Genomic DNA, 24,858 nt, shown 5'->3' with positions numbered 1-24,858 from the left:
TTTATTTATGGGGGATAAATTGTTGCTCCTAGGATGTGAATATGCCGCTGTGTGTTTAACATTTTTTCTGGATTTGGATCATTGTGGCAATTATAGGCCTTAATGTTGTTTGGCCTTTCTTTGTTGCCTGCTAATTCTGGGTTTGAACCTACTAAATGAAATGTTATATATTGTGTAAGGATCTATTCCTTTCATTTCTTTTCTTTGCTATATTGTTTTCCCCCCTATATTGATAGGGTGATATTAGGGGAGAGAGGGACAGTCCACGTTGAGTGGGGGCGCCAAAAAATCGTCTCTTAGGGTGCCAACCTCCACGGCAAGGAAGGAGTCAGTGAGGCATATTGCAGGCAATCTTGTGTGTCAATATTGTGGGTTATATAGGGTTTTTTTACCCTACACACTGGGATAGGTGTTTTTTACTATAATAAGGAATTAAAATTGTTTTTAAGGGAAATATGTCCACCAATTTGTCACGTACCCGCTTCTCAGCACGTGACTTGGGGTTGCGCCTGCAAGGGTTAATCTGTCTCCTCTCACTCAGTCCAGCATTCAACCTCTGTTCTATGCTGCAGTGGGAGCATAAATCACACCCCGACACAGACCACACACCCCGCTCATACACGCTGCCACCACTCACCGAACACACGGGCGATGAGTCCCGGAAGTACTACTACTATGTGCCAATCACCAGGAGCGCACACTCTAAGGCCATGGATTCTTTAGAGCAACAAGGTTCAGACTTATTAAAGTTTTAAGCTTTAATATAAAAGGTACATCTAATGTTCATTCATGTACATTGATGTTCCAAATTGGAAGAGACGAACCTGGAGAAGACGTTTTGGCAAACGACACCTATTATTAGTATAGGTAACAGGATGTCTGTCAGAGGGTTTCCCGTTATTCTCTGAGAAGTTACCAGGTTTTGTTCCTGATTCCACCTTGGCTTCTGTATCCAAGGTGGATTCCATAGAAGAGTCTCCTGTATCACCGTCTGCCTGTATCTTTCTATCTTCACCCTCACACTGCTGACAGAGCCTCCCAGACAGCACCACCACCAAACCACCAGCAGCAACTTTGTGTTGACTCTCTTTCTCCAACTACCCCAGGGTCCTCGGACCTCCCAAACAGCAAGGAGTAAACCAGGTAGTCGGGGCCACATGAGCTCACCTATTGAGGTGGATGGGCAGCTGCAGAGACAACACATAAACTGTCTTATGTTTCCTTATGTGTAATATTCATCAGCATCTCTCCTTATACAGGATTACACAATAGAGAAGAAGACATCAGGTGACTGTGTGACTCCCATCATCCATCTCCATGTATCCGGAAGAGGGAGCAGTAATGAGAGCCCCATCACAGAAGCCCCACACTCCCCGATGCCTGAGAAGAAGATCCTAGATCTCACCACCGAGATCACAGAGCTGCTGACTGGAGAGGTGACTGCTGGGAGATTATACAGTGTACACTGGGGGATTCTGGGTGATGAGAGGAGACTGCTGGGAGATTATACAGTATACACTGGAGGATTCTGGGTGATGAGAGGAGAGGAGACTGCTGGGAGAATATACAGTATACACTGTACTGCCTTGTTGCGTACTGGCTATCGGGCACTCTGAGGTGAGGGCGGTATGTATATCACCAGTCACAGGCCGGGAATACACACATAATCCTCTGATCTGTCACTGCCAGGGTTCCCCAATAACACCAGGTTGCTACGCTGCCACCAGTTCCTCGTTTGATACCAAAGCCTATATCGGGTCAGGAACCAACCCCAAAGGTAGCGTGATTTGGCGCAGAGTACGTGACGATTCTGTCATAGAGCAAGAAAGACAAAACTAGTAAATATATAAGTTTACTGCAGAAAATATAGGCAGTGTTTACAAAAATATAAAAGATATTACAAAAGGAGCCAAAATACAATATGTACAACAGTCAATTAAAATAGGACTACTTAGCCTAGGAGTAGTTCCCTGACTGACCTGAGGATAAGGGGGGCGCCAGAGAGCTGCAAGTTCCTAACCGGAATTGAAAGTGGAAACGAAAGCTGGGTTATGTCCCTGACAATCCCGCTGTAGTTAACTCGTTTTCAAGGGACCAAAAGTAATTGGACAGTTATCTTATAAGCTCTTTAGTGGATTGCTTGGGCTTTTTCCTCGTTAATCTATCATCAATTAAGCAGGTAAAAGGTGTGACTGATTTCAGGTATAGGATTTACATTCAGGCGCTATTGCTGTGAACCCACAAAATGCGGTTAAAGGAGATCTCAGTGGAAGTGTTTTACACCAACTCCCCCAGATAATCAAAGGCCAGCAAGAGCGCACCTGACCCTGCCGGAACTGCGACACTTTCCAAGGCTTTTGCCCACAAGGTGCAATCCTTTAATCATCATTAAAAATAGAAAGGTCAGATTATACTTTGCCAAGAAACATCTGAAGAAGCCGCTGGTTCTTTGACAGCATTCTTTGGACAGATAAAACTAAGATCAACCTATTCCAGAATGATTGGAATAAGAAAGTATGGAGAAGGCTTGGAACGTCTCGTGATCCAAACCACAGCACATCAACTGTAACACATGGATGAAGTACAAGTGGTGATCAGTGATAAGAGACTTTGTCCCAAGTATAAAACATTCCTTTTATGTAGCCATTTAAAAAATGCTCCAAATACATTGGCAGTAGTGCAGATTAGATACTAGTGGCAGGACCTACACATCCACATACGTCTTGCTCATGGTAACCATGAGTCACCATTTGTACCTCATTGTATCTACTTCAACTGCTCCGATTTGATCTGCGCGTGGATGTAAATTCTCCACACCCTAAGGTGGGCGGACTATCAGTTTTCTTCACATGGTGGAGGCAGTGTAATAGCGCAGGCATGCATGGCTTCCGATTACCCCGGGGCACGAATGTTTAATGATGATGATTGGTGCTCAGATCCAAGCAAATGCAGCAGGGTTGATTGGACGGCGCTTCACAGGACAGATGGAAAATTATACAAAACATCCTGCGAAAAAGAAGTGGAGTATTCTCCAGTGATCTGTCGTCACCAGATCTCATAGTAACATAGTTAGCAAGGCCGAAAAAAGCATGTGTCCTTCCAGTTCAGCCTATATTTTGTCAGAATAAATCCCCAGCTCTACGTCCTTCTAAAGAACCTAATCACTGTCAGATACAATATTGTTACGCTCCAGGAAGACATCCAGGCCTCTCTTGAGCCCCTCTACTGAGTTCGCCATCACCACCTCTTCAGGCAGGGAATTCCAGATTCTCACTGCCCTAACAGTAAAGAATCTTCTTCTATCTTGGTGGAAAAACCTTCTCTCCTCCAGACGCAGAGAATGCCCCCTTGTGACCGTCACCTTCCTTGGTATAAACAGATCCTCGGAGAGATATTTGTATTGTCCCCTTATATACTTATACATGGTTATTAGATCGCCCCTCAGTCGTCTTTTCTCTACACTAAATAATCCTAATTTTGCTAATCCTTCTGGGTATTGTAGTTCCCCCATCCCCTTTATTAATTTTGTTGCCCTCCTTTGTACTCGCTCTAGTTCCATTATATCCTTCCTGAGCTCCGGTGCCCAAAACTGTACACAGTCCTCCATGTGCAGAGGCAGTATAATGCTCTCATCATGTGTATCCAGACCTCTTTTAATCCACCCCATGATCCTGTTTGCCTTGGCAGCCGCTGCCTGGCACTGGCTGCTCCAGGTAAGTTTATCATTAACTAGGATCCCCAAGTCCTTCTCCATGTCAGATTTACCCAGTGGTTTACTGTTCAGTGTGTAATGGTGATATTGATTCCTTCTTCCCATGTGTATAACCTTACATTTATCATTGTTAAACCCCATCCGCCACCTTTCGACCCAAGTTCCCAACTTATCCAGATTCATCTGTAGCAGAATACTATCTTCTCTTGTACTGACTGCTTTATATAGTTTTCTATCATCTGCAAATATCAATATTTTACTGTGTAAACCTTCTACCAGATCGTTAATAAATATGTTGAAGAGGAGGGGTGTGGCCTGGAGTGCGATGTGAGCAGACATGTGCTCATCCAGCTCCTGCACAGTATCTAGTCAGGACATACTTTGTGACACTTAGAAACACTTCATTATCTCCCTACTGTGAAGATCAAAGTGCGTTGACCCTGCTACATCCTCTGGAATGCTCCTATATCATCCATGACAGGCAAAGAAGGCCTCAGAAAGAATTCCGGGAATCCGGACAGGACGGCCCAAGATGGCTCTCATGCTGCTGGTGAGGTTGAGGAGGGGCCGGCCCGAGATGAGAGCAGGAAGATGGACGCTGTGAGTAGATTACAGCGTTTTGCCAGGAGCACAGGAGGGCACCAGACTCAAAACGAAGGTGGAGGACGACATGTGTGCACATCACAGAGGTATGAGAAGGGAGAGGAGGAAACTGAGCAGGGGGAGGTGGACAATGATGAAAGTGAAGATGAAATTCAGAGTGGCTCTCAGGGAAGTGACACAGGACATGGTGAGGTGAATGCAGAGTTGCTGAGGGGAAAGAAGGGAGAACTGTTATTGCCGGAGGAGAGGACCTTAAAAGATGTTTTTCGCGCCATAATACACTGTGACTCCTCTATCAGCAACATAGCGACACAGCTAGGCAACATCCAAGCTAACGTGACTAAAATGCAGCACACTATGCATGTGGTGAAGGAGAGAGTGGGAGAAGTTGAAAAAAGAGTCAGCTCTGCGGAGGACTATATAGCAGGAGCTAAGAAGGAATATAAACAAATGGCAATGGCCCTTACTGCTGTCCAGGCCAAAGTGGATGACTTGGAAAACAGGTCCTGGCGCAATAACTTGAGATTGGTCGCCATGCCGCAAAAAGTTGAGGGCACTACCCCTACGGAATTCTCTGAGAGATGGCTCTTGGAAAAGATGGGTGCTGATAAATTGTCACGGTTCTATGCCATTGAACGAGCTCACAGGGCTCCCACGCATCCTCCCCTCCCCCCTGGATGTCCACCACAGACTGTAATAGCTAAAGTGCTCCATTACCGTGACAGATACCATTTTGAAGCTTGCTAGAGATCACTCAGACCTTATGATTAATGGTTCTGCAATTTCCATTTTTCCAGACTATTCTATTGAAGTGCAAAAGCAGAGAGCCAGGTTTATTGATATCAAGAAAATGTTACGGGAAATTGGTGTGAAATATTCCATGTTATACCCTGCCAAGTTGCGGATCGTAACTGCAAATAAATTTCAATTTCTCTTTCCCCCATGACGGCACCACGGAGAGAGAGAAGGATCCGCCCTCAGGGACAGGAAACCTACAGATGAAAATGGCGGTACCTCTCTCCCGCATCAGTTGGTTTCCTGTCCCTGACGGGGAACCTTCAGCACGTACCTGACAAGTCGTCACAGGATTCCGGGGACCGATCCAGACGGTGATGGGCAGCGGGGCTCCCTGCCTCGGCTGGGTCGAGGCCTTGAACAGGCTTCCCACCCGAAGCACCACCACCGGGGTTGGCGGGCCTTGAGGGTGAGTGGGGAGAGGCAGTGAAGAATCCAGGAAGTCTGCCGATCCCAAAAAAAGGAAAAAAAAAAAAGGGGCGTCCTGCAGTATAGTGACGGTGGTCACTTCAGGAGAGCCCTGCCGAGCCGGACAAGGCAGCCTGTGCAGGTGGCGGTGGTCACCAAGGGCCACAGGTCAGAGCCTGCCATAACCGTGAGCAGGGGAGGCGGCGATCGGAGCCACGAGTACAGCGCCGGGAGGGTGCAGGAGACCGGCGCCGAGCGCGCAGTACGCCGGAGGATGGGCGTATGCGCGCCATTACAGCTCCCTTAGGAAGAGGGAAGGCGCGGTGCACCGCTGGGTAATACCGCAGTGCGCATGCACGAGACTTTCGGCGGGGTGCGGGTCTTCCGGCGGGGCGCAGGGAACCCTGGGAAGGGGGCGGCGGCGGCAAATTAAAAAAAAAAAAATAAAAATTTAAAAACGCGCTGAAGGAGAAGGAAGCGGTCACCATGAGTGGGAAACCACAGAGGGAGAAGGAGACACGGCGGCGGTCCCCGAAGCAGGGACCACAGCAAACGCAGGAACAGCACCAGCACCTACAGCGCCAACGCGACTCTTCCCAGCAGCAGCGGTCATACGGGATCGCAGCGCAGCCAAAGCTCCACCATGGCGGCACAGCCAGAAGTGGATTCAGCAGTGGAGATAATCCCTACGCCTGAGACGATATCATTCGTTCCACAGGAGGGTGAGTGATCTCCGTGAATGCCCGTTCGCTAATTTGCGATTATTAATTTTTTTCTTTTTCAGGGGCGTAAATGCACTACCAAATCTAAACACATGATATGTGCTATATGCACGGAGGAGCTACCCCCTACGTGGGAGAAAAAGCTCTGTGCGGCTTGCATAGAGCAGACAATACAGGAGGAATCCCCGAGGTTTGCTTTAGACCTCAAAACGCCAGGACCACAAAAAAGAAAGGCCAGTCCAGGCATAGATCCCCAGAGTCGAGCGTCAGTGAGTCGGGAAGTGAACTATCCGACTCAAGTGATTCATCATCCTCAGAAGGGGGACGCAGCTGCTTTCCCATTGAGGAGACGGACGCCCTGGTAAAAGCTGTGAGGACAACTATGGGACTGGTAGACGAACGCCCCAAGAAAACGGCCCAAGATATAATGTTCGGAGGGCTAGAGCAAAAAAAGCGGAGGGCTTTCCCGATTAATGAGAAAATCCACTGCCTCATCAAGCGAGAGTGGAAAAAGCCGGACAAAAAAGTCCTCCTAACACCAAAGAGAAAATACCCCTTTGACGACCCGACCTGCTCCTTATGGGGCAAAGCACCTAAAGTTAGATGTAGCAGTCGCAAAAGCTTCTAAATAATTTGCCCTGCCCTTCGAAGACATTTGTACCCTGAAGGACCCAATGGATAAAAAGGCTGAAACTTTTTTTAAAAAACGCTTGGGAAGCAGCAGGAGGGGGGCTAAAGCCAGCCATGTGGACTGCACGTGCCTTGATGGGTCTGGCTGGACCATTTAGATTCTCAGATAAATGGGAAGGTCCCGAGAGAAAAGATACAGAGATCAGTTTCGGTAATGAAGGGAGCAGCAGCGTTTCTGGCGGATGCGTCGGTAGACTCAACCAGGCTGGCAGGCAGGACAGCGGCCTTCTCAAATGCCGCAAGACGCGCCTTATGGCTGAAATGCTGGCCGGGAGATTTGAAGACAAAAGCCAAATTGTGCGCAATCCCATGCGAGGGAATTCTTATTTGGCCCAAAGAAGGATGGGAGGATAGAAGGAACAAGAATAAAGGCTTTATGTTTAACAAACCCCCAGACAACAAGAAGCCACAATGAAGGTACTCCCCGGGTCGGGGGAAGATTAGCCTACTTTCTCCAGGCCTGGGAAAAAATATCCGCGAGTTCATGAATACTAAACGTAATAAAGGAAGGTCTGAGGCTAAAATTCATTACCCTCCCAAACGATTCTTTTGTAATAACGCCCCAAAAGATATTACACGAGCAGCTGGCTCTACAACAAGAAATAGCGAATCTAAGAGAGAAAAACGTGTTACAAGAAGTCCCCTACCAAGACAGGGGCAAAGGCTTCTACTCAACTCTCTTCCTTCGCAAGAAGCCAGAAAGATCGTACAGGGCGATCATAAATCTAAAAAGGCTGAACAAATTCCTAGAAATTCAGCACTTCAAAATGGAGACAATAAAATCATGTATAAAAATGCTTCCCCCCGGCTTGCTTCAAGGCCGTATTAGACTTAAGAGATGCATATACCATGTGCCTATTCACAGAGACCACAGGAAATACCTCAGGGTGGTGGTGACAATCCAGGGGGAGATAAAGCATTATCAGTTCAGAGCCCTCCCCTTAGGGCTAGCCATTGCCCCAAGGGTATTTACAAAGGTAATGTCAGAGGTAATGGCCCATGTAAGAGAGCAAAACATTCTGATAGTCCCATACCTGGACGATCTCTTAATAATAGGGGTCACCTGGAGGAAAGAAGGTTTAAGCATACTCACAGACGCGGATTCTTTACTGTAAGAGCAGTGAGACTATGGAACTCTCTGCCATATGATGTTGTAATGAGTGATTCACTACTAAAATTTAAGAAGGGACTGGATGCCTTTCTTGAAAAGTATAATATTACAGGGTATATACACTAGTCTCCTTAATATTGCGTTGATCCAGGGAGCTAGTCTGATTGCCGTATGTGGAGTCGGGAAGGAATTTTTTTTCCCCAATGTGAAGCTTACTGTTGCCACATGGGTTTTTTTTGCCTTCCTCTGGATCAACATGTTAGGGCAAGTTAGGATAGGATATGGGTTGAACTAGATGGACTTAAAGTCTCCCTTCAACCTTAATAACTATGTTACTATGTTACTATGTTACCTTTCACTACTGCAAACAACAATTGGACATGGTCATGAGGTCTCTACTGAGTCTAGGGTGGATGCTGAACTTGCCCAAGTCCAGACTCGTACCAAGTCAGGTGCAGGAGTACTTGGGGATAACACTGGACTCGATCGAACAGAAATGTTATCTTCCGCAGGCGAAGGTTCAAAAAATGACACAAATGGCATCACAAATGATAGCTTCCCCGAACACTACCCTGAGAAAAGCAATGTCACTATTAGGGTCAATGAGAGCCTGCATGCCAGCAGTTCAGTGGGCACAGAGCCATACTCGAAACTTACAGTGGGAAATATTAGACGCAGACATTTCCCTACACGGGAATTTAGACATGCAGTTAAACATCTCACCAGAGACAAGACATTCCTTTAACGTGGTGGACAGTTCCAGCCAACCTAGCCAAGGGGGTTCCTTGGGCATTGCCTGCGACAAAGATCCTAACTACGGACGCAAGCCCCTGGGGGTGGGGTACACATCTAGACAACCAGGTGGCACAAGGGCCCTGGGACCAGGGAAGAGAGTCCGCTTCCTCAAATATGAAGGAGCTGCTGGCAGTAAAACTAGCTCTCATTCATTTTCTAGATTCACTTCATTCCCATCACACAAGGGTCTTCTCAAACAACCAGGTAGTGGTAGCATATCTTAACCACCATGGGGGCACCAGATGTCGACCACCGATGGAGGTAACAAAGTCCATCTTCCACCTGGCAGAACACAATCTAGAATCCCTGACAGCCCTTCACATAAAAGGTGCAGAAAATCGAACGGCGGACTTTTTAAGCAGGACACGTCTAAAACAGGGGGAGTGGGAACTAAGCCAGTTGGTCTTCAACCAGATCGTGAAACTCTGGGGCCGGCCAGAAATAGACTTATTTGCGAACAGTCAAAACCGGAAGTTGGAAACCTTCTGCTCGATCGATCCCCGGGGGGGCCCGGTAGCGCTAGACGCTTTCACGATACCCTGGGATTATCATCTGGCCTACGCCTTCCCCCCAATATCTCTCATCCCCTTAGTACTGAGGAAAATACGGGAGGACAAGGCGACAGTAGTGGTAATAGCGCCCTTCTGGCCATGGAGAATATGGTTCTCCTGGCTGAGAAGAATGTCCGTAACGGATCCCTGGGTTCTACCAGAAACTCCAGACCTGCTATCCCAGGGACCAGTGTATCATGACCACATAAAAAACCTGCACATGACAGCTTTGCTTTTGAGAGGGAGCTCCTAAGTAACAAGGGCTTCTCGTCAAACTTGATAACCACGCTACTACAGAGCAGAAAGCCAGTAACCACTAAAGCATATGGCAAAGTGTGGAAAAAATTTGTCAGTGTCAGGCTCCGACCCAACGGGCGAAATCCCTGTAGACAAGATTCTGGAATTCCTACAGAGGGGGTTGGAAAAGGGGTTAGCTACCAGTACCTTAAAAGTACAGGTGGCGCCCTTGGGAGCTTTGTATAACCATGACCTAGCCAAAAATAGATGAGTTATGAGATTCATTAGAGCCTCAAGTAGATCCAGGCCGATCCCCCTACGCACCACTCCCCCCTGGGACCTAAACCTAGTGTTAAACGCACTAACCAAATCTCCCTTCGAACCCCTAGTGGAGGCTCCCTTAAAAATATTGTCCCTTAAGACCTCCCTCCTCGTAGCCTTAACGTCTGCCCGCCGCATTAGTGATATACAAGCTTTGTCTGCCCACTCACCCTTCACGCAAGTTCTGGATGATAGGGTAATTCTTAGGACCGACCCAGCATATCTCCCTAAGGTGTCTTCACAGTTTCATAGGACCCAGGAAATCTCCCTACCCTCCTTCTGTCCCAATCCCAAAAACAAAACAGAAGAGGTATTACACACTTTAGATGTAAAAAGATGCCTGGTCCAATATTTCACAACCACAAGGGAGTTTAGGAAGGATAGGGCTCTGTTTGTCTGTTTTCAGGGTCCTTGGAGGGGTCAAAAAGCCTCGAAGGCCACACTGGCGAGGTGGATAAGAGAGGCCATCACCCTATCCTATTCCTCTTGTGGGGTGGCCATCCCGGAGGGCGTAAGGGCTCACTCAACCAGGGCAGTGGCATCATCCTGGGCGGAGAAAGCCGGCGCTTCAGTAGACCAGATATGTAGAGCGGCTACTTGGTCTTCCCCCTCTACATTTTTCAAACATTACCGTGTAGACTTAACCTCCTCTTCAGATCTCATCTTTGGGAAAAGGGTTCTGGAGGCGGTGGTCCCTCCCTAGATGTACAATCTTTGTAATTCTCTCCGTGGTGCCGTCATGGGGGAAAGAAAATCGTAGTTACTTACCGATAACTGTATTTCTCTGATCCCATGACGGCACCCGTACATCCCCTCCCTTTCACACACAGGTGTGCACATTAGAGTTAGTTAGCTTTAGTACTTAGCCACACGGTGCCTCTACTAAGCTTAATTTGATTAACTTGATCATTTTGGATTTTTATAACCATTAGAGTTGCAGCTGAAAGTTCTGTGTAATGCTCTGTAAACCAACTGATGCGGGAGAGAGGTACCGCCTTTTTCATCTGTAGGTTTCCTGTCCCTGAGGGCGGATCCCTCTCTCTCCGTGGTGCCGTCATGGGATTAGAGGAATACCGTTATCAGTAAGTAACTACGATTTTTTTCTCTGATGCCAAGGATGCTCTCAGATGGCTGGTCTGTAATGAGAAACAACTACGGTTGGAAAAGGAGAAAGTCTCTGCAGACTGAAGGTTTCATGAACTGAGCGTCTGTTTACCTAATTGCCACTGACGGTGGCTTACTGGGAGGTTCTTTGTGGCGATATACTATTTTCATTTTTGTTCACAAGTTTAAGACCTAGTGGATCCTTGTATTGGAGGATCTGATGCGGGCGTGGATACGGCGAGGTTAAGATCGGCTAATTATAATATACGCCTGTTTTTCTTTTTTTCCAATACGGGAAAAAATATCTGGCTTTCTTTGTTACAATTTTTTTTGTTCTAGAGATAGTTGTTGGGGGAGGGGGGGTAGAGGGTAATGGGGATGGTTTATGTCATGCTTCTTCAGGACATTTACATGTTGCACATTTTATGTCATATACAAGTCTGAGTATCCGTGTTGGGTGACGTGAAAATTCTGAGCTGGAATGTTAGAGACCTTGCAGCTGATGTTAAAAAACAAGCAATTTTTCAGTTTTTGCGCGCAGCGAAACCAGCTATAATATGCTTGCAGGAGACTCGTACGGTCCCAGACAGGATTCACACCCTGAATGGGCGTTGGATACAAGAGAGCCATCATGCTACGTACTCTACCTATTCAAGGGGAGTAAGTATCTTGTTATGTAAGGGAACAAAGTTTGAATAGCTCAACGTGATCATTGACCCAGAGGGGTAGTACGTGTGTCTATTATGTAAACTTAGTGGTAGGCCTATGCTGCTCATATCTGTGTATGCTCCGCCACCGTATAACAATACACTGTCCTTGAACATTCTAGAAATTATCGCGGGCTTCCCTGGAGTCCCGTACTTGACTCTCATTGGGATAGAGGTAGGGGAGAGGAAATGAAACCGGGGGGGGGTAACTGTACTCCATTTGATGCTTTGTTGAGAGAAACATCTATGATTGCTCTCTGGACTGTCCGAAACCTTGGGGTGCGTAGATTCTCGTGCTTCTCAGCGACTTTTTCTTTGTCAAGGATCGATCTGGCGTTGGGGGACAACCAGATGTTAAGACTTGTGACAGATGTGAGATATTTGAGTAGAACGGTGTCTGACTATTCTCCTGTGTATGTCGTACTTGGTGAGCAAGGCCAGATAATGAATAACAAACCCCCTTGGCGACTAAACCCCCTTCTGGCCGCAGTTAATTGATAAAGGAGGTGTTCTAGAGAGAGAGCTCCAAGAGTTCTTCAAGGTTAATAGTGGTACGGCCCATGAGGGAGTTGTTTGGGAGGCCATGAAAGCTTTCTTTAGGGGGCATGGTATTAAAGGAATATTTAGGGTTCAGACGAATACTAAGCAGGAGGATCATTGGGTATTCAGGGAACTGAGAGAGGCGGAGGAGGCACTGACCTTGAACCCATCCACTCAGGCGGAGGAGAGGCTTAAAAAGGCTCAGGTTGGAATAAATGCGCTCTCCTTACGGATGGCAGAACGAATAAAGATGTCCCGGACTATGCAATACTTTGAAGGAGAGAGAGCCGGTCATCTCCTGGCCCTAGTGGTTGCTGCACAGAGAGACAATGCTTATATAATTGCCTTGAGGGGAGACGATGGGCAGGAGGTTAGAGATACTGCGGGCATCCTAGAGGTGATGGAGGGTTTTTATATTAATTTATATAGATCACAGGCACATCCGACAGATACAGAGATTAATGATTTCTTGGTCAGAGCTGAGCTTCCCAGATTGTCTGCAGACAATCCGCAATTATTGGATAGACCGTTTAGTTTGGAGGAGTTGGAGGTAGAGGTGGCCTCTATGGCTAATGAAAAGTATTATGAAAAATATGGGACATTTTTGCTACCTGTTTTGCTGGAAGTATATAAGGCAGGGTTGGATAGGGGTGAACTTCCACTGTCCATGCGGGAGGCAATTATTGTTGTGCTCCCTAAGAAAGGCAAGGACCCTGCTGACCCGGCCTTGTATCGCCCAATCTCACTACTAACGACGGATGCAAAACTTCTGGCTAAAATGATGGCTAACCATCTTATTAAAGTTATAACATCTATAGTGCATGGGGATCTGGTGTGCTTTATGCCTAACAAGTCCACAGTGACGAATTTGAGGAGACTTTTTATTAATATGCAAGTGAAGGCGGATAGTGACGGGCATGGAGCGATCTTGTTGTTGGACGTGGCCAAAGCATTCGATAGCGTAGAATGGAAATACTTGTGGGCTACGTTGCAGCACATGGGCTTTGGGAAAGTGGTTATCAAATGGGTTCAGTTGCTATATACTGCTCCTAGTGCCAAGGTACGTGTAAATGGGCAAATGTCTGAGGGGTTTTCCTTGTTTAGAGGCACATGACAGGGATGCCCTTTATCCCCTTTATTGTTTGCTATAGCAATAGAGCCACTGGCAGCAGTGATTAGAAGGGACCAAAATATTGTAGGATTTAAATATGGGATACATGAGGAAAAAGTGGCACTCTATGCTGACGACATGTTGCTATTTTGGGGAGATACGGAAGGTTCCTTGGGGAGGGTGATGAGGGTTCTAGACGAATATGCCTATATATCTGGGATCTGCATTAATTGGGATAAGTCCGTTTTGTTGCCGCTGGGTGGTGGGACTCTTGTAGGAGATCAGCCAACTCCGGTTCAAGTGGTTACAGAATTCACTTACTTGGGCATTAGGGTGTCAAATAATATTGAAGATTATGAAAGACTTAATTTGAACCCGCTGCTGGGTAAATTTAAACAGAAAATTACGGCATGGAGGAAATTAAATTTAACAATGGCAGGGCGTGCTAACTTAATAAAGATGATACTTATGCCTCAGCTTTTGTATGTGCTACACAATGCACCGGTTTGGCTGCCTCAAAATAGATTTTATAAAATTAACGCCATTTTCCGTGATTTGATATGGAAAGGAGGTCGAGCTCGTATCAAGGTGGAACTGTTGCAAAGTTCAAAAGATGGAGGTTTGGCGGTTCCCAACCCATGGCTGTAGTATATTGGGTCCCAATGCCAGCATTTGATAGGATGGGGGGATCATGATCTTATAGGCTCAGTGGGGAAGGTTTTTTCTCGTGGTAGGGAGGGGCCCGCTGCTGGAGGCGGGTAAATTTCGTCTGAACCCTAAAAGTTTTCCAACTTTGGCTTTGCTTGAAAAACTGTGGAAAAAAAATAAAGCTATGGAGGGGTATAGGGGAATACACGAGATACACAGCCATTTGGTTTGACCCCTGGTTGACTGAACTGCTTAGTCTATGGAATTTTGGACAGTGGAGAAGAATAGGTATATGGTATGTGTCGCAGTTGCTAGATGGTGAGACATTTAAAACATTTGTAACATTTCGGGAAGAGTTCCCTTTGAAGCATACTATCTTTTACCAGTATCTGCAGCTGCGACACGCATTCCCTTCACAGTGGAGAAGGTCACCGATAGTGATACAGAATGACAGTATGTTGAATATGCTTGGCCCCCAGAGTGGTACTAGGGGTCTTATATCGATAATTTACAGGGGATTGCTGGGTACGTTTTTGGATAGACGCCTATTGATGGCTAGATCCAAATGGACAAGGGATTTAGGAGACATATCGGATGAGCAGTGGGAGTCGGTTTTACAATATGTCCCTAGAATATAAGTGAATCTGGGAGGGTGTCACAGTTATACGCTATGCATAGGGTATACAGGACACCTGTGTGGATGAAAAAGGCTGGACTAAGGGCAGACACTGGATGTCCGAGATGTACAATGGATGAAGCTGATATTCTTCATATGCTATGGTCTTGTCCAAGATTACAGGCATTTTGGATTGGGGTCCTGGATTTGGTGGGAGTGACGGAAGCAAATATTACTTGAGATCCATTGACGTGTATTTTAGGACATGTAGAGGAGGTGGCAATAGCCAGATTGCTTTATGTTGCAAGGAAGACTATCACATTGCACTGGTTAGATGAAAATCCTCCTACTAGGAAGGAATTTGTAAATAGACATATTTTTGTAATCCTTATGGAGCGAAGCGTCTACATGAAAAGAGGCAAGATGAACCACTACGAGAATATCTGAGGGAGCTGGTTGGACTTTCCCGGATTGGCTTCCGCAGAACTTGTCAAAAATAGGTTATTAGGGTTATAAAAAAGTGTACAACAATGTAATGCATGGATAAGGATTGTAGGTGTGAGACGGGGGGGGGTTTCTTGTTATGGGAAGGGGGAGGGATGTGTTTGGTGTATTTTGCATTTATTAAAACATGGGGAAAGTATTATAATTTGTACTCTAATGTATAATTTGTACTCTAATGTATACTTATGTATGTCATACTATCCAGTATGCTTTCTTGAATAAAAAGAATTTCATTTAAAAAAAAAATAAATAAATAAACCTGTTGAAGAGAAGAGGTCCCAACACCGACCCCTGCAGTGCCCACTGGTCACAGCGACCCAGTTAGAGAATATACCATTTATACCCCACCTCTGCTTTCTATCACTCAGCCAGTTACTTACCCATTTACACACATTTTCCCCCAGACCCAGCATTCTCATTTTGTGTACCAACCTCTTGTGTGGCACGGTATCAGACGCTTTGGAAAAATCAAGATCTACCACGTCCAATGACTCACCTTGGTCCAGTCTATAGCTTACCTCTTCATAAACGCTGATTAGATTGGTGTGACAGGAGCGATTCCTCATAATCCCATGCTGATATGGAGTCACACAGTTATTCTCAGTGAGATCATCCAGAATAACATCCCTCAGAAACCCTTCACATATCTCACCAACAATAGAGGTTAGACTTACTGTCCTATAATGTCCAGGTCACTTTTAGAGCCTTTTAGAATATTGGTACCACATTTGCTATGCGCCAGTCCTGTGGAACAGACCCCGTCGCTATAGAGTCTCTAAATATAAGAAATAATGGCTTGTCTATTCCATTACTTAGTTCTCTTAGTACTCGTGGGTGTATGCCATCCGGACCCGGAGATTTATCTATTGTAATCTTATTTAGCCGGTTTCGCCCCTCTTCTTGGGTTAGATTGGTGACCCGTAATATCGGGTTTTCTTGGTCTCTCGGCATTTCATTTTCCACCGTGAATACTGTGGAGAAGAAGGTGTATAATATATTCGCTTTTTCCTCGTCATCTACAACCATACTTTCCTCACAGTTTTATAAGGCTCCTACACTGTCACTTGTGATTCTGTTACTATTGATATAGGTGAAGAACAGCTTGGGATCAGTGTTACTCTCCTTTGTGCTTCTCTGTTTCCTTTTTGGCAGCTTTAATTAGATTTTTAGATAGTGTTTTTCTCCCTATAGTTTTTTAGAGCTTCAGCGGGGCCTCCTGTTTTAGCCCCATCGAGCTGCATTTCACATGCTGAAGACAAAGCTGAAGGCAGAAAGCCACAAATAATTTTGAGAACTGAAGTCTCTGCAAGAAAGGCGGCAAAAGTAGTAAACCAGCGATGGTGACATCCATGGCCTCCAGACTTCAGGCCGTCATTGCTGCAAAGGATTCTCTACAAAGTATTAAAGATGACCTTTTTGTTTATGGGAAAGTTAATTTGTCCAGTTACTTTTGAGCCCCTGAAATGAGGAGGATTTGTAGAAAGATGGCTGCAATCCCTGAACGTTTCACAGGAGATTTTTGTTCCTCCCCTGTAATTAACCCTGACAATCTCCGCTTCTTCAGTTTCATCTCAGTTGTTTCATTTTACATCCAAACTAGCGACCTGCAGAGCTGAAATCACGAGGACTCGTCCCTGGCCAATGATTTCTGCACCTAACTGTATGTCTGTCAGGTTCCTGTCAGGTGTCAGGATGCCGCTGTCTATTTCTCCATGGAGGAGTGGGAGTACATGGAAGGACAGAAGGATCAGGACCAGGACGTCAGGAGGAAAAATGACCCAACGAGGATCGACCAGGACAAAAGCAACATGATGGCAAGAGTATTACTCCTCGCCCTGGAGATAATCGACTTGTTAAAGGGAAAGGTGAGAGTCTCCCATGAGATCACTCTGATCTCTATTAATAGAACAGGACTGAAAAGATGGATAGAATCTGTGGTGATCGGCGTCTGTCACTGTACACAGGAGCACACGGTGGTGAAGAAGACGTCCGGGGACCGTGTGACCCCCTGTATGTCCGGAGGGCGGAGCAAGATCCAGAGCCCCATCACAGAACCCCTGCACTGCCCGACACCAGAGAAGAAGGTCCTAGAACTGGCCAACAAGATCACCGAGCTGCTGACCGGAGAGGTGACTGCTGGGAGACTGCACTGGGGGATTCTGGGTGATGAGAGGAGACTGCTGGGAGACTACACTGGGGGATTCTGGGTGATGAGAGGAGACAGCTGGGAGACTACACTGGGGGATTCTGAGTGATGAGAGGAGACTGCTGGGAGACTACACTGGGGGATTCTGGGTGATGAGAGGAGACTGCTGGGAGACTACACTGGGGGATTCTGAGTGATGAGAGGAGAGGAGACTGCTGGGAGACTACACTGGGGGATTCTGGGTGATGAGAGGAGACTGCTGGGAGACTACACTGGGGGATTCTGGGTGATGAGAGGAGAGGAGACTGCTGGGAGAATATACCGTATTCACTGGAGGATTCTGGGTGATGAGACGAGATTGCTGGGAGATTATATAGTATACACCGGAGGATTCTGGGTGATAGGAGAGGAGACTGCTGGGAGATTATACAGTATACACTGGAGGATTCTGGGTGAGAGCAGAGGAGACTGCTGGGAGATTACACTGGAGGATTCTGGGTGATGAGAGGAGAGGAGACTGCTGGGAGATTATACAGTCTACACTGGAGGATTCTGGGTGATGAGAGGAGACTGCTGGGAGATTATACAGTCTACACTGGATTATTCTGGATGATGAGAGGAGAGGAGACTGCTGGGAGATTATACAGTATACACTGGAGGATTCTGGGTGATGAGAGGAGACTGCTGGGAGATTATACAGTATACACTGGAGGATTCTGGGTGATGTCGGTCTTGTTGTTTGTCAGGTTCCTCTCCGGTGTCAGGACGTCGCTCTCTATTTCTCCATGGAGGAGTGGGATTATGTAGAAGGACACTGGGATCAGTATAAGGACGTTGTGGTGGAGGAGCTCCGGCCTCTTGTGTCACCAGGTAAGAGGAGACCTCAGTCATTTCTTTGTGGCCGTTTCTGTGGTCGCACTGGCAGATATAATACAGCCTCACTACTGTCCCAGGCTTTACTTACTCGTGTCTGTAATTACCAGTTAGAATAATTATTGTTATTTAGTTGTAAGATGATTTTTAGAGATGGGCAGACACCTGGATGTTCGTGTTCGGCCGAACAGTAACAAAAAGTTTGGGTACCAGAACAGTACCCCAACCCGGACCCCATTCACTTGAAAGAGGGGCCCGAACATCCAGTGTTTGCCACGCTGTCATGTCCATGACAGTGGCAAACACCGCTTCTGATCGGCAGTGAAATCATGCCCCCCTGTCAGAGCTGCAGTTCCCACTCTGTCAAAAGACAGCATGAGCCCCCAGCTGTGAACGGAGGTAAAAAGTTTACCTCCAGTCACTAGTGTCAGCTGATGGGACTACTGATCCCATCATCCGACACCTGCTACTGCTAATTACAGCGAGAGCAGGAGCTGCGGATGGGAGTATTCATCAGCCGCTCCTGCGCTGTAAATAAATAATTAAAAAGCGACATGGGTCCCCCTGTATTTTTGCTAACCAGCCAGACAAAACTCACAGCTGGGGGCTGCAACTCTCAGCTGTCAGCTTCATCAAGGCTAGTTATCAAGAATAGAGGGGTCCCCACTCGGTTTTTAAATTATTTAAATAAGTAATTTTAAAAAATGACGTGGGGTCCCCCCCATTTTTGACAACCAGCCTTGCTAAAGCAGACAGCTGGGGGTTGGTATTCTCAGGCTGGTAAGGTGCCATGGATATTGTCCCCTCCCCCAGCCTAAATATAGCAGCACACAGCTGCCCAGAAAAGGCACATGTATTTTGGTGCTTTGCCCAGCTCTTCCCTCTTTCTCTCTAGCGGTGGCAAGTGGGGTGATAGTTGGGGGAGGTTGATGTTACCTTTGCATTGTCAGGTGACATGAAGCCCACGGCTTAGTCTTGGAGAGGCGTCTACAAGACACCTATCCATTACTAATCCTATACTCACATGGTAAGAAAACAGACACACAGAAAAAAAAGTCCTTTTACTTGAAAAAATGACACAGACTCATTTAATAATCTTAAACCATACTTATGACCTCGCCTAATTCCAACGAAGCCCTCGATCTCCTGTAATAAATCTAAAATAAAACTACAATATGTGTCATACTTTCACTTAAATGAATTTTTTTTTCTGCGTATCTGTGTTTTCTTAGAATGTGACTATGGGGTTAGTAATGGGGGTGTCTTATTGACTCCTGTCTATTACTAACCTCAGGGCTTGATGTCACCTGACATTACAAAGGTGACAACAACCCCTCCAACTATCACCCCACTTGCCACCGCTTCAGGTCAAGTGGGAAGAGCCGGGCAAAGCACCAGAATCTAATAGATGTGCCTTTTCTGGACTACCGTGATCTGCTATTTTTAGGTTGGGGGGGGCAATATTCATGGCCCCTTACCAGCCTGAGAATACCATCCGCCAACTGTCTGCTTTAGCAAGCCTGGTTGTCAAAGCGTTTTTTTTTTATTTTTTTTAAATTTATTTAAATAATTTACAAAAAAAAAAAAAAAACAGTCAGGACCCCTCTATTCTTGATAACTAGCCTTTGCTGAAGCTGACAGCTTAGGGTTGCAGTACACAGCTATGAGTTTTGCCTGGCTGGTTAGCAAACATTCTGGGGAATCCACGCCTTTTTTTTTTTCTTTTATTATTTACAGCGCAGGAGCCGCTGATGAATACACCCGTCGCTGCGCCTGCTTTCACTGTAATTAGCAGCAGCAGGTGTCAGATGATGGGATCAGTAGTCCAATCAGCTGACACCAGTCACCATAGGTAAACTTCTTACCTTCATTCACAGCTGCGGGCTCACGCTGTCTTTTGACAGCGTGGGAACCGCAGGTCTCTGACTGTCGTGGATTATTTCTCCGATGATCAGAACCTGTGTTTGCTGTGCTGTCAAGCACATAACAGCGTGACCAACACCCGGTGTTTCGGCAGCCGAAATCAGACAGTAACATGGACTTTCAGGCAAAATCCATGTTCGATGTCCGTGCCCAAACAGTAGGTGTTCGGTATGGACGCCGATCGTTACTGTTCGGGTTCACCCATCTCTATTAATTTCGCCTGTGTCTGAATGTGCGCTGATGATCATGAATGAGGAGCAGGTTTACTCTGGGATGTGGTGTGGAAGTCCTGGGGTTTCCTTTGTGCTGCTCCTGATGATTGAGAACTTCTGAAACACAGTTACTGGAGAAGCTGAAGCCATTGGAGGATCCCAGGTTCTGCATCTTCTGTTTCCCGGTGATCGAGGGATTTCTCAGAATGTGCATTGAATTCCTTAACTTTTCTTCTAAATTCCCCATCATGGATCAGAGGTGGGACATGGATGGGCCTTTGTGTTTAAAGTTGTGATTTAAAAAATAATGGCATCTATTTTTATTCCTAACAGCAAATGCAAGTGATCATCCTGGAGGAAATGTCGCATTATCTCTAGAATATAATGTAAAAGGAGAAGATATAATTTATCAGTCTTCAAGAGAAAACCCCATTACCCTTAATGCACATCGAGAACATCTTGTTAAATATAAGAGAAGTCACACAAGAGAGAAGCCGTATTCATGTTCAGAATGTAAGAAATGCTTTTCAGGCAAATCTCATCTTACTATACATCAGAGAATACATACAGGAGAGAAGCCGTATTCATGTTCAGAATGTAAGAAATGCTTTTCAACCAAATATGTTCTTACTATACATCAGAGAATACATACAGGAGAGAAGCCGTATTCATGTTCAGAATGTGGGAAATGTTTTTCCAAAAAATCTTACCTTCTTCAACATGAGAGTATTCACAATGGAAAAAGGCCGTATTCATGTTCAGAATGTGGGAAATGTTTTTTCCAAAAATCTTACCTTCTTCAACATGAGAGTATTCACAAAGGAAAAAGGCCGTTTTCATGTTCAGAATGTGGAAAATGTTTTTCTTTCAAAGTTCTTCTTCTTAGACATCAGAGAATTCATACAGGAGAAAGGCCATTTTCATGTTCAGAATGTGGGAAATGTTTTAGAGATAAATCAGATCTTTGTCATCATGAGAAAAATCACAAAGAGAAGCCGTATTCATGTTCAGAATGTGGGAAATGTTTTATTGTTAAATCATATCTTGTTAAACATGAGAGAGTTCACACAGGAGAGAAGCCGTATTCATGTTCAGAATGTGGGAAATGTTTTACACATAAATCAACTCTTACTTCACATCAGAGAATTCACACAGGTGTAAAGCCGTATTCCTGTTCAGAGTGTGGGAAATGTTTTAATGGAAAATCAGATATTATTGCTCATAGGAGAGTTCACACAGGAGAGAAGCCTTATTCATGTTCAAAATGTCAGAAAGTTTTTAGACGTAAATCAAGTCTTACTGCACATGAGAGAATTCATACAGGAAATGCGTATACATGTTCAGAATGTGGAAAATTATTTATATGTAGATCACATCTTATGAGTCATGTGAAAATGCACACAGAACAAAAGCCGTATTCATGCTCAGAATGTGGAAAATTCTTTTTAAGTAGATCACATCTTACGACTCATGTGAAAATCCACACCGAAGAAAAGCTGTATTCATGCTCAGAATGTGGAAAATGTTTTAATACTGAAGCCCTGCTAAGTGATCATCAAAGAGATCACACTGGAGAGAATCCAGTTACATGTAGCGAATGTGGGATCTCTTTTATATATGAATCAAGTCTTCTCAGACATAAGAAAATTCATGTTCAGAGCGTGGAAAATGTCTCTTTAAATGAATCCTTTCAGGTTAAACAACAGAGAAGTTACACAGTAGAGAAGCCGTACTCGTGCTCAGAATGTGGAAAAAGCTTTATTAGCAAAGACAAACTTCATAGTCATCAGAGAAGTCACACACGGGGGGGAGCTGTTTAATATGAAACATTTTTACATATATTTATAACATTTTTTTTCCAGTTTTACAAAGACTATATAATTTTTTTTTTTTTTTTCTAGTACAAAATGTTGTGCAGACATTACATTGGTTGACCACTAAGACAACCCCATCTCAATCTGAATGTTTTTCCCATTAAAAAAATACAGTTACAGTGGTGTGAAAAGTTTTTGCCCTCTAAACCTAATAACTGGTTTTGGCCGCCCTAAGCATCAACAAATCAACAGCTGCTATCAAGCATTTGCGATAACTGGCAATGAGTCTTTTACGTCGCTCTGGAGGAATTTTGGCCCCTCATCTTTGCAGAATTGTTGTAATTCAGCCACATTGGAGGGTTTCCGAGCAAGAATCGCGTTTTAAAGGTCATGCCACAACAACTCAATCAGATTAAGGTCAGTACTTTGACTTAGGCCACTCCAAAGTCTTCATAGAATCATAGAATCGTAGAGTTGGAAGGGACCTCCTGGGCCATCTGGTCCAACCCCCTGCTCAAAGCAGGATTCGCTAAATCATCCCAGTCAGATGTCTGTCCAGCCTCTGTTTGAAGACTTCCATTGAAGGAGAACTCACCACTTCTCGTGGCAGCCTGTTCCACTCATTGATCACTCTAACTGTCAAAAAGTTTTTTTCTAATATCTAATCTGTGTCTCCTCCCATTCAGTTTCATCCCATTGCTTCTAGTCTTTCCTTGTGCAAATGAGAATAAAGTTGATCCTTCTACAATGTGACAGCCCTTTAGATATTTGTAGACAGCTATTAAGTCTCCTCTCAGTCTTCTCTTTTGCAAACTAAACATTCCCAAATCCTGCAACCTTTCCTCATAAGACAGGGTTTGCAGACCGGTCACCATTCTGGTCGCTCTTTTCTGAACTTGCTCCAGTTTGTTGATGTCTTTTTTAAAATGTGGTGCCCAAAACTGGACACAATATTCCAGATGAGGTCTGACCAAAGAGGAGTAGAGGGAAATAATGACTTCACGTGATCTAGACTGTATGCTTCTGTTAATACATCCTAGAATTGCATTTGCCTTTTTTGCTGCTGCATCACACTGTTGACTCATATTCAGTCTGTGATCTATTAGTATACCCAAGTCTTTTTCACATGTGCTGTCACTTAGCCCTATTCCTCCCATTCTATATATGCTTTTTTCATTTTTATTGCCCAGATGTAGTACTTTGCATTTCTCCCTGTTAAAAACCATTCTGTTAGTTGCCCACTTCTCCAGTTTATTTAAATCTTTTTGAATCATCTCTCTCTCCTCTCTAGTATTAGCTATCCCTCCTAGTCTTAATTTTGTTTTTCTTAGGCTGCTTTCACATTTACGTCTGTGAACGCAGCGTTTGATCCGCATGCGTCGTTTTCATATCTTTAACATGGTGTACGCAGGGACATGCGTTTGCAGGCGTACGCATGCATTGTTTCGCAGTGTGCGGCGGGGCGCGGCTAACGCAACATGTTGCATTTTTTTGAGGCGTCAAATTTCCGCCGCCATACGCATGCGGACGGAGTGCTTCAAAACAATGCATTGCAGTCTATGGGAACGCATAGGTACACAAGGACACGTGTACGCTTGTGTTTGCGTACGCATGTGGTTTTCTGAGTAAACATGTCCAGGAACTGGTTTCAGCCACTCACAAAACAAAGATGTATAAAAAGAGGGTGTGGGCACTGGAAATCCAGTAATATCAAGCTTTTGGAAGAGATTGCAAGAAAACGGATTGTGTGAAGACTGAAATTTACAAAATGTGAGAATACAAGCTATATGTCTGCCTGTCTGTTTTTATCCCTGCAGTCTGTAATCATTTGTTTCTCTTGCAGCTATAGCCATGTCCTCCAGTGCAGAGCAGACCTCACACAGTGGACAGGAGACTGAAGTGAGTACATTTGCTACTGATTGGTAAATATTCACTGTCACTATTTACACATGTGGCAAAATCATGTTTTTTCTTTACAGAACACTTCAAGTGCAGACGAACAGGAGCAGCAGACTCAGGCCCAAATTCCGGTGGCAAGACGGCGTGTACACTTTCTGACAGAATTATGTCGCTTATCCATGTTGTGTAAATAAAAGCTTGTAACCCGACGTTAAATTCATCCATTGGTTGTATAAATTATTCTTTTGAAAGCTTAAACCCTCCGAAATGTGGTTTAGGATAAGAAAATAAATTGTCATCAATGCAGAAATATTGATCATTTAATGGACGCAGAATGGTCAGATTTTGGCAAAAGTTTTGTCGCCTGGTCATATAATGCATCCAATCCTAGTTTATATCCTCACCTGTGCTCAGTAAATGGTCGGTTAATTAGTGGGTGTGTATAAAAAGAATCCCAGCACCCCCAGACCTTCACTTGAGCTGCAACTTGAACTCTGACAACATGCCAAAAATCCACCCTGCGACCAAAGCCTGGATTATCAAGAGGCTGAAGACCAGATCCACTGCAGAGGTGGCTGGCACCTTTTAATGTGTCTCAGCGTCAAGTACAAAGAAGTAAAAAAAAGATTCAAAGAGACTGGAGATGTGTTTGACAAGCCCAGGTCCGTCAGACCCCGCAAGACAACTGCTCAGGAGGAATGTTTGTTGGTTAGAAAATCCAAAGCAAGCCCCTCTTCCACTGCAGCAGAGCTCCAACAGGCCTGGTCACTTCAAGTCCCTGTGTCAACTAGAACAGTTTGTAGGATTCTGTCTCAA

General features: G+C 45.2%; 1 protein-coding gene across 2 annotated transcripts in view; it reads left to right on the top strand.

Annotated features, from left to right (window-relative positions):
* Positions 1–22,322, top strand: part of LOC141065425 (uncharacterized) — a 58,919-nt gene extending 36,597 nt beyond the window's left edge. The window contains exons 3-7 of one of the 2 annotated variants that reach the window (XM_073557919.1): positions 1,260–1,436; positions 16,849–17,040; positions 17,140–17,304; positions 18,068–18,191; positions 20,663–22,322. In XM_073557919.1, coding sequence (XP_073414020.1) covers positions 1,260–1,436; positions 16,849–17,040; positions 17,140–17,304; positions 18,068–18,191; positions 20,663–22,149 — 2,145 coding nt within the window. In that variant the 3' untranslated portion in view covers positions 22,150–22,322. The remainder of the gene's footprint in view (positions 1–1,259; positions 1,437–16,848; positions 17,041–17,139; positions 17,305–18,067; positions 18,192–20,662) is intronic. The other variant, XM_073557920.1, reaches the window with a different exon arrangement.
* Positions 22,323–24,858: the final 2,536 nt, after the last annotated feature.

This window comes from Dendrobates tinctorius, unplaced genomic scaffold, assembly GCF_039654945.1.
Source record: "Dendrobates tinctorius isolate UK_male_01 unplaced genomic scaffold, ASM3965494v1 ptg000251l, whole genome shotgun sequence".
Lineage (NCBI taxonomy): Eukaryota > Metazoa > Chordata > Amphibia > Anura > Dendrobatidae > Dendrobates > Dendrobates tinctorius.
The sequence above is the reverse complement of the archived record's forward strand: the minus strand, read 5'-3'. Positions and strand labels throughout refer to the sequence as shown.